The 10,683-nt window shown below is 45.5% G+C and overlaps 1 protein-coding gene and 1 pseudogene across 1 annotated transcript; both read right to left on the bottom strand.

Moving 5' to 3' along the window:
• Positions 1–3,842: 3,842 nt before the first annotated feature.
• On the bottom strand, positions 3,843–8,216 carry LOC148209673 (uncharacterized; annotated as a pseudogene).
• A 1,238-nt stretch (positions 8,217–9,454) lies between these two features.
• LOC111025520 (uncharacterized) lies at positions 9,455–9,913 on the bottom strand. The gene has a single exon (XM_022303386.2). The coding sequence runs from the start codon at positions 9,815–9,817 to the stop codon at positions 9,656–9,658; it is 162 nt and encodes a 53-aa protein (XP_022159078.2). The 5' UTR covers positions 9,818–9,913; the 3' UTR covers positions 9,455–9,655.
• Positions 9,914–10,683: the final 770 nt, after the last annotated feature.

Below are 10,683 nucleotides of genomic sequence, written 5' to 3'. Positions count from 1 at the left end.
CTGTCGACCTTGAAACAAACCGGTTCAGGGCCGCAATCCTGCCATTGAGGCACTGAAGCTGCTTCAGCGTTTTAGGTGCCTCCATCTTGATCACGGCTTTAATCTTTTCGGGGTTGGCCTCGATTCCCCGGTTGTTTACCATGAAGCCAAGGAATTTTCCCGAGGTGACTCCAAAGGCACATTTAGCAGGGTTGAGCTTCATTTGATACGCCCTCAGAACCTCGAAGGCTTCGACCAGGTCGGAGAGATGCGACTTAGACTGCTTGCTCTTGACAAGCATGTCGTCCACATACACTTCCATATTCCGGCCGATCTGCTTGGCGAACATTTTGTTCACCATTCTCTGGTAGGTCGCTCCTGCGTTCTTTAACCCGAAGGGCATGACCTTGTAGCAGTACAGACCTTGGTCTGTTATGAAAGCGGTATGACCCTCATCCGGGACATGCATCTTGATTTGGTTGTACCCAGAGTAGGCGTCCATGAAGATGAGCAGTTCGTGCCCGGTTGTGGCGTCCACGAGCTGATCAATCCTCGGCAGTGGGAAGCAATCTTTCGGACATGCCTTATTTAAGTTCGTAAAATCTACGCACATTCTCCACTTGCCGTTAGATTTTTTAACTAATACAACATTGGAGAGCCACTCGGGATACGCAATTTCTCTTATGTATTCAGCTTTCAAAAGTTTGTTAACTTCCTCAACAATTACATCACTTCTCTCCTTGTTTATAGGTCTTGTCCTTTGTTTCACAGGTCGGAATGATGGATCTATGCTGAGGCGATGCGTCATAATTCGCGGGTCAATGCCAGGCATGTCCTCATGGGACCACGCAAAGACGTCCGAGTTGGATCTGAGGAAGTGGATTAGCTCCTCTCTGTTGGTGGCCCCCAGCTTGGTTCCTATGCTTACCTGCTTCTCTTCTCGGGACTAAGCAGAGGAACAAGCTCGAGCTCCTCAGTGGTGCGGCAAACTCCTTCCTCGGCAGGTCGGCCTCGAACTCGAGCGTCCTGTCCCTGAGAGTTTCGAGGGCGCAGACCGATGAGCCTTTGAGTGCGGCGGCATAGCACTCCCTCGAAGCGGTCTGTTCTCCTCGGACCGTGCCCACGCCATTGGGGGTGGAATACTTCAAAACTTGATGAAGTGTTGAGGGGATGGCCCGAAATGAGTGGATGATGGGTCTCCCAAAGATGGCGTTATAGGTCGATCTACCGTCAACTACCACGAACTCGGCCATTTGAGTGACCCGAGTTTGGTCCTGCCCCAGCGTGACCGGCAAGTCGATGCAACCCTCTGGGATGACCGAATCTCCAGAGAACCCAACCAGCGGCGTCGGGCTTCTCTTCAATTGCGACCTCGTCCAGCCCAAGGCGAGGTAGGTCGGTAAGGACAGGATGTTAGCGGATGTGCCCCCGTCTACCAGCACTCTCCTGACCACCACATGATCAATCAAGGGAGCAATCACAAGGGCATCATTGTGGGGCAGGTGGACCTCCTCCAAGTTTGCACCGTCGAAGGTGATTGGGCGTCGGCCCCTGCTCCCTGATGATGCACACCTCGCGCCTGGCTGCACGGGCTAACTCCTTCTTTTATGTCCGGATTGACCTCCGCTTGGCCCTCCAAAAATGGTATTGATGACCGCAGGTCGGTCGGCGCGCCTGGGTGGCATCCTTGAACGCTTCCGCTCTTCCTTTTTTCTGCTGAGCTGGTCCTGGGCTTTCCCACGAACTTCATGAAGTAGCCGTCTTGAATTAGATCCTCAATTTGGCGCTTCAATTCCCAGCAGTCCGACGTGTTGTGGCCGTGCTCCCGATGGAAGCGGCAATACCTGCCCTTGCTGCTCCTCTCCGGGGCTCCCCGAAGTTTCTTCGGACGCTTGAGTAGTTTTTCCATTCCAGAATCCTCGATGTTCGTTAGGATCTCGGAAATTGGAATCGTGGTTGGGGTGAAGCGCTCGTAAGGTCGGCTCCTGCTAGGTCCGTTCTCCACCCTTCGATACTCAGGTCGGCCACTGGAGAAGGATCCCTTGTCCTTGGACTTGGGATCTGTCCTTTCATCTTTTCCACTTCTGCCCCGGCCGATCTTTCGTTCAGGTCGGCCGGTTTTGGTTCGGAGGAGCTCCCGTCCGTCGATGACTTTCTTCGCCTTCTGGAGTACCTCGGCGAAGGTGGCCGGGGCCTCTTCTCCAAGCTTCACCGTGAGGGCTTCGTCGGCTAGACCGGTGAGGAAATAGCACATGGCCGAATCATCGGAGCAGTGTGCAACCTTCAACTGTTCCTCCTGGAATCTGGTGACATACTCCCGCAGCGTCTCACCCTCATTCTGCCTGATGGTGGCGAGATGGGTCGCTGTCTTTTTGTCATAGTGCCGAGAAGAGAACTGGGCGAGGAACTCCCTTCTCAGCTGAGAGTAGGTCGAGATCGACCTGGCTGGCAGTCTCCGGTACCACAATCGCGCGCTGCCAGTAAGCGCAATCTGGAAGGCGCGGCGCTTGATTGCGTCTGACGCCGCTTGGAAGTCCATGAGGCCTTCAAAGACCTCAACATAGTCCTTGGGATCCTTCGTCACGTCATAAGACTTCACGGTAGGAGCTTTGAACTTCGGAGGGATTGGTGCTTCCAAAACGTCCGAGGTGAAAGGAGATTCTCCGAAGTCGCCGTCGTTCAGTGAATCGTCTTTCTGCTCACATTTGGCCTTTAAGGCCTCCACCTGAGCATCGAGCTCCCCCCTCAGCTGGTCGAACTCCTCCCTTGTGATTATCTCTGCGGGATTGTGAGAGGATTCAGCCTGCTGGTTGGAGCTCCTGTGGGAGCGGGATGGTGACTGCCCTTTTCTGAGAGACAAGCCTCTCTTTCTGTTGAGATGCTCACGGAGGTCTCCCCTCTGGCGAGTGTACCCCTTACTCTCGTTGTCTTCGGGACGTTCCTCCCTCCTCGCTGGGCGAGGTGGGAACCCCTTTGCTCGCGTACGTCCATGCGCGTCACTCGATTTTCAGATCGGGACCCTACGCCTGCAGCCAGCACCATTTCGTTATACATTGCCTCCATGGAGCGCATTTGTGTGCGCATTGCCTCCATCTCTCTCTGGAGCGCGTCAAAGTTCTCGCTTGTTGGAGCCGGGGCTGGACCCCGGGCGCCCTTCTTAGAGGTCCCACCTCGGCCACGGGTGGTCCTGGACGTCTTCGGGTGCGCAGGCGGTAGGGTAGGCGCGGTGATCCGTGCCGACCTGCGGAGATGTTCCGTTGCTAGGCCGTCGTGACCTTGCCTCTCTAACCGCGCTGCTCCCGACCTCCCTCTGGTGGGCATCGCTGGCAGCTAGAGTCCTTCGATCCGCCGTATTGGTCGAATTCGCTGGTTGAACCATGTTCACTCGCGTGTTGTTTAAAGGAATTGGGATGACGTAGATTGTCAGTCGTTCCCACAGACGGCGCCAAATGTTTATGCAAAGATGTGGCACAACAGTGTGTTCCTGATTGTAGCTCGAACTCGGCCTCCGTACCGACCTGAACCTTTGGGCGGACCTGCCACAAAGGTGAGCACTCCGACGATCAAGTCAGTATAGGTCGGATTCCAAGTTTAGTTCGAAGCCAGAAATCATCGTACCTGATCGGGGAGTGAGGTCCTCTACTTATGGGTGGTAGTCCCCTAATCTCGCGATGGTTACACCCGGTAATCTCGGGACCGTCGGTTACACCCGGTAATCTTGGGACCAACAGTTACACCCGGTAATCACGCCGCAGACAGTTGCTCACATCGGCCCCTACCGAGCTCCCTGGTAGGTCAGACCTGGGCCAGGTTCACCTCGGTCCTCATACTTAGCTTTCGCCGGCGTTGGTGGCAGCATCCGAGCTGGGCATGACTCATGGGCCATCTTGGAGCACCAATAGGGGTCCTCCACGTGTCCAGGGTATTTTCATCCCCAAACAGGTACCGACCGTTCGTTGCCCAAGAAAGAGACATGATGGGTCTGGTTGCCGGTGTGCGGGGATCGTGATAAACAGTGAGCCGACGAGATCTATTTGGCAGAAGCCATAGAAGTCTTCCATTGAAGAGTGTGAACACGACGAAGACTTTCGCCCGCGGAATCAGTTTGTATTCGCAGCGATCGATCCATCGGAGCTTTGTAGAATCATCGATGATCAAAGCAATATATATTATATAGTTTCAGATCTGGAATCATGAAGGATTTGTTGGGGAAGAAGAAAATGGGGGAGAGAAGCAACTTCTCTCCTCTTCTTTTGTTATTTTCATTTTTTTTTCATTATTTGGATGGCAGCTGTCGCGTCATGCGACAGCCTTAACCTTTTTTTTTTTTTTTTTACATTTTTTAGTTGCCAGCAATTTTTTCCCTTTTTTTTTACTCTTTATTTATTTATTTTGTTTTTTTTATGCTGGTCTTTTTTTTTCCTACTTTGACCCTCCATTTTTTTTTTCAATTTTTACTTTTTCTTTAACTTTTTTTTTTAAATGTACTACAATTTTTATAATCTATTGTCATAATTTCTTCTCTTGATTTTATCTCTCCAACAACATTTTTTTCCACTTGCAGCGGTCGATTATCTTCGAGACCCACCATATTGCTGTAGCATCTTTGCGAAACACCATTCGACTCTAATATCTTCGTCAACTACCAAGGCAGTTGGGTTCATCTCTTTGCTGAGTAGGTTAACACTTCTTCCACTGATTGAGGTGTTCCTACGTCAGTAGTGATCACCTTTCTTGCAGTGATTTCATTGTTGAGTAGGTTAGCATCTCTTCTGCTGGTTGAAGCGTTCCTAGGTCAGTAGTGGTCATCTTTCCTACAGTGATTTTTTCATTGCTGTGTAGGTTAACGCCTCTTCCGCTAGTTGAGGTGTTCCTAGGTCAGCGGTGGTCACCTTCCATACAGTGATTTCATTGCTGAGTAGGTTAACGCTTCTTCCACTGGTTGAGGTGTTCCTAGGTCAGCGATGGTCACCTCCTATCTGCCCTGCAGTGACTTCATTGCTGAGTAGGTTAACGCCTCTTCCGCTGGTTGAGGTGTTTCTAGGTCAGTGGTGGTCACCTTTCTTGCAGTGATTTCATTGTTGAGTAGATTAGCATCTCTTCCGCTGGTTGAGGTGTTCCTAGGTCAGCGGTGGTCACCTCCTATCTGCCCTGCAGTGACTTCATTGCTGAGTAGGTTAACGCCTCTTCCGCTGGTTGAGGTGTTCCTAGGTCAGTGGTGGTCACCTCCTGTCTGCCTTTGCAGTGACTTTATTGCCAACGATCGAGCGGGTGAAACTTTTTCGCCAACGATCGAGCGACTGCAGCTTCTTCGCCGACGATCCAATGGGTGCAGCTTCTTTCCCAACGATCGAGCGAGTGCGACCTCTTCACCAATGATCGAGCGAGTGCAACTTTTTCGCCAACGATCGAGCGCAAGGTCTTTGCCAACGATCCAGCGAGTGCAACTTCTTCGCCAACGATCGAGCGGGTGCAACTTCTTCGCCAACGATCGAGCGGGTGCAGTGTCTTCGCCAACGATCAAGCGGGTGCAGCTTTTTCGCCAAAGATCGAGCAGGTACAACTTCTTCGCCAACGATCAAGCGGGTGCAACTTCTTCGCCAAGGATCGAGCGAGTGCATCTTCCTTACCAAGGAACAAGTGAATGAAACGTCTTCGCTAACGATCGAGCGAGTGCAATTTCTTCGCCAAGGATCAAGCGAGTGCAACTTCTTCGCCAAGGATCGAGCGAGTGCATCTTCTTTACCAAGGAACAAGTGAATGCAACGTCTTCGCCAACGATCGAGCGAGTGCAATTTCTTCGCCAAGGATCAAGCGAGTGCAACTTCTTCGCCAATGATCGAGCAAGTGCAACGTCTTCGCCAATGATCCAGCGGGTGCAACTTCTTCGCCAAGGATCGAGCGAGTGCATCTTCTTTACCAAGGAACAAGTGAATGCAACGTGTTCGCCAACGATCGAGCGAGTGCAATTTCTTTGCCAAGGATCAAGCGAGTGCAACTTCTTCGCCAATGATCGAGCAAGTGCAACGTCTTCGCCAATGATCCAACGGGTGCAGCGCCAACGATCAAACGGGTGCAACTTTTTCGCCAACGTTTGAGCGAGTGCAACGTCTTCGCCAACGATCCAGCAGGTGCAGTGCCAACGATCGAACGGGTGCAACTTCTTCGCCAATGATCGAGCGGGTGTAACTTCTTCGCCAAGGATCGAGCGAGTACAACTTCTTCGCCAATGATCAAGGAGGTTCAAGTTTGCGGGATGATACCTATCATGAGGAGCAAAAACTACTTTGATGGTGTATGCCCTCAGTGATCATTCTTCATTCTACTACAAAACTAGCCTACAATAGAGCTGAATACCGTATTTGTCCTGTAGCGTCACTGTAGCGTCGCCCTTTTTTTTTAGAACGTAAATTTTTTTTTAATGAACTTGGACTGAACTTAGAATTTTCTTTAAGTTGCCTACGTACCCTTTTAAAGAGAGGGATCAAGTCATAACGTAGTTCATTTGCAAATTTTTTTTTTTGACCGTTCACCTTTTAAACTCATGTGGGCTAGGAGTATCGTGCAGTTTAGGCTCTTGCGATAAGGAGCGTTACATTTCAAATGTCATGATTTTGACCATATCCTTCATTTGTAGGATTGACTGAAATGACAAGACTTTGCTTCACCTTCAAGCAACTTTCCGTACTTATGACGAGATAATTTTCTCTTCATACGTGAAAGAACAAGGCTGTGAATCCTTTTGCCATCAAATTTTTTCGTCTCCAAGATCTTCATCCTTCCTTTGTTTCGATCATTTGCCCCCACTTTAAGACGATCCAAAGTATATGTTGAAGCTTGATTTTTTCTTGATGTGGAGACACTTAACCTTTGGAAGACTGAAGGTCGAGTCAAACATTGATTTTCTTCTTTCATCGCGGCCATACTCATTCTTTGGAAGACTGAAACTCGAGTAGTTGAAGGCTTGATGCGATCAAAGATAGAAGTCTTTTGTTTGATTTCTTTTGAATCATTGACTTCTTTCACATTTATGTAATGTGTAGTTGCAAATTCTTCCACATTTTGACCATGAAATGACTTTGAGCATATTTGATTGCATGTGTTTGTCGCTACTCCAATATGATTTGCTTGAGCTAATTCATCAATGTCCAGCTCGATTTTTCCTTCTTGAGCTAACTTTAGAATTAGTTCCTTTAAGACGAAGCATTTCCCCACTGGATGGCCAACAACTCTATGGTATTTGCAGTAGTTTGGATCGTTTACTTTTCCCGTGTCTTCTGGTCGTTTGCATTCAGGGAGTTCGATCAATTGCATTTTTAGTAGTTGTTCTAACATGTCAGAGATGTCAGAATCAGGAAAAGGATAAACTTTTTCTTGTCTATCCTTTAGAGTTAGACGACGCCTTTCATTCTCTTGTTGTTTTCCGACCTTCTTATCCTTTCTTTTTGAATAAGACTCGAGAGAAGTTGTGTTGATAACCATTGATTCTTCAAGAGTCGTCTCAGAATTCTTGTTTATTCTCTTTAAGTTAGGGACTAAAAGATCTTTATCTCCTCGATTAGCAATACTTAGCTCCATGTCGTGGGCGCGGCTTGCTAATTCTTCAAACGTGCGGGGTTTTATTCCTTGAAGGATGTAGAGAAGTCCCAATGCATACCTTGAATGCACGACTCGATAGCAGATAATTCCATTAGTTGATCTTTGCAGTCGACACTCAAAGCTCTCCACCGGTTGATGTAATCAACAACAGATTCATCTTTTTGTTGCTTAGTGTTGGTGAGTTCCATCATGCTTACGGTTCGCCTTGTGCTGTAGAAGCGATTTAAGAACTCTCCTTCCAATTGCTCCCAACCGTTGATGGATTCAGGCTCTAGATCTGTGTACCAGTCAAAAGCATTGCCCTTTAGTGTTCGGACGAATTGTTTGACGAGTAGATCTCCTCGAGTGCCAGCATTTTCACATGTCTCAACGAAATGAGCAATATGTTGCTTAGGATTGCCCTTTCCGTCAAATTGTTGGAACTTTGGAGGCTGATATCCCATAGGCATTATCAAGTTATCGATCCTCTTGGTATACGGTTTGGAGTACGTGAGGGAGTTTTGAGAAGGTCAGCCATATTGAGCTCTGATCGAATTTGTGATCATATCTTGGAGCTGCTGGACAGATAGTGAAGTAACTGAAACAGAGTGTTCATGTTGTTTTTTCTTGCATGATGTTCTTTCTTTTGTCGCTGACTTTCACAGCGTGATTTTGGCTTGACTCAGCGACATTTGCAACATCTTGAATTTCGATCTGGTTCATAAGGGAAGCAATCTTATGGTCCCTCTCTTCGACCATTTTTGTCAGCATGTCAAGTTTCTTCTCCATTTCTACCAACTTTTCTTCCATGGTGGATGGAGCTTCCTTGGATGCTATTACTTTGGTTTGAGAGAAAGAGATGAGAGGTAGAGAGGTCCCACTGGGCGTGCCAATTTGTTCGACGAGAAATTCAACAAGAGAACACTCGAATTAATGAACTTGTATTTGTATTTATGTATGTGACTGTTACGATCTTTAATGTATAATCCTCTGATTAATTCTCTCTGACGTAAACTTGCTTCAAGGGTTAATGAACTTGTTCTCGAATCAAGGAGGTTGTCACTTTCAGTCTTGAGCGTATTGAAGAATCTTTACAATCTTCGGCTGTGAAACTGGATGTTTGATGAAATCTTCGGCTTTGCAACTTGTGAGGTGCTTCGGCTTTGCAGCTTGTTGAAGTTCTCCGGCCAATTTGATGAAGACTTTGCAGTTTGATGGAGTCTTCAAGTATTGTTGCTTGGGAAGATAATATCCAATGTTCTTGAAGTCTCGTACTCTTCAAGTCTCCAATTCTTCAAGTCTTGTTGGCTTTGGATGCTTCACTTGACTATGAACGATTGTAGATAATTCTAAGTGCTCTGAATCTCCAATTCTTCTATCTCCCCCCTCAATGAGGGTGATCCCCTCTATTTATAGAGTCTTGGTGAGTTTTATATGGGCCATGGGCTTAATGGGCCATGGACTTGGGCCCAGTCTCTTTATGAGTTTTGATCCAATTAGTTGATTTCATCGGACAGCCATAAGAGAGACACGTGGCATAATTAGATTCGTCAATATTAAAATTAATTTAGGACACGTGTAATTTTATCATTGGTCCTAAATGTATTTTGTGACGTGACGTTTAGTGATTAGCCGGAATTTCTCTTTCAACAATATATATATATATATAACAAATTGGAAATAGGAACCATGAAACAAGAAACTTGTTTTGGTCCTAAAATTTTGAGAATGTTTCAAAGAATGAGAAACAAGAAAACATAATTCATAGCAGAATACTCAAGTTTCTTTATAAAATTTGAAATGAGAAACAAATAAACGTAAATGTTACCCAACAGACATTTAACATAAATAATCAAATAAATAAATAAATAAATATATATATATATGGAATCTGTAATCAAACAAGGAAAGTAATATATAGAAAATAAAATCAGTACTCTTATCTCAATATGGAAATTAGAGATTTGACAAATGATCATGGATATGAAATCTTGGAAGTTATTGAGCGGAGTAGTAGTTGCGATACAAATGGAATGAAATTACAGAGAGAAATGAGGAAACAAATAAAATTGAAATTAAAATATACAAATTAGAAAGGCTAAAGAGAGATGAGACCTTCATTGACAAGAAGACCAAAAATGAGAACCAGAAGACCCACTGTGATGCACTCTGTTGGAGAAATCCATGTCTGAGAATAAGCAGATAACGTGATGGCTGCACCCACCAGCCCTATCAGGAGAGAGCTCAAGTTCCGATTCATTTTCTGATCTCTCTCTTTTTCTTCTTCTTCTCTCTCGAATTGGGAGGATTCAATTGAAATGAAGACTTTTATGGAATCATTACCACCCACTTGCTTGTCTCTTCACAACTTCAAAATCCAAAAGTCAACTTTCTAGAGAGATTAGTTGCACTCTAGGAATATATTTTTATATTATTAATTGGACGGCTGGATTTTTATGTAAATTTGTCAAAGAAAGTGATCATTTGAATTTAAAAAATGATGGAAGACCAGAGAGTAATTACAAATTTAATATCGGAAAATTAAATTTGTAACTATTATTAAACTTGAATAGTTTTGACTATTTTATTCTGAAACCGGTGTATTTATTCTCTGTTGTGAATGTTATTTTATTTATGTCTGGAACCACTGTATTCATGATTGTTACCGTTTAACGATTTTTTATATGTTGTCTTTGAACCGGTTAAAGCAATTACATTTACAGTGTAATTGTTGACATTAACGGTCCTCTCTATAATTTATCCTTCCACAAAAATATCCAAACACAACAAAAAATATACAAATGGAAGAAAACTATAAAAGCACAAGAATAACGATACAATAAATTATACAAGTTCACTACTAAGGGTTACGTCCAGTCTTCCACTCAGATGTGGGTAATTCACTAATAATTGTTTAAGGATTGGATACAAAACTTTCCGAAAAAATATCCCATAGAGGTCTCAACAAAACCCCTAACTTCTAAGTATTTTACACAAATAATACTTAGGTACAAGAATGAAAAACTCACAAGAATCAAGATTTAATTACCACAAATATGTTGATCTTGATTAGCCCCAATGTCTCTGTCAAGACCCGAGCCGCTGCCACTAATATGCTGCAAAAAC

The sequence above is a fragment of the Momordica charantia genome, assembly GCF_013281855.1.
Source record: "Momordica charantia cultivar OHB3-1 chromosome 8 unlocalized genomic scaffold, Mcharantia_2.0 BLBB01000008.1, whole genome shotgun sequence".
In the NCBI taxonomy this organism is placed as follows: domain Eukaryota; kingdom Viridiplantae; phylum Streptophyta; class Magnoliopsida; order Cucurbitales; family Cucurbitaceae; genus Momordica; species Momordica charantia.
This window is presented reverse-complemented; position numbering and strand designations above follow the sequence as displayed.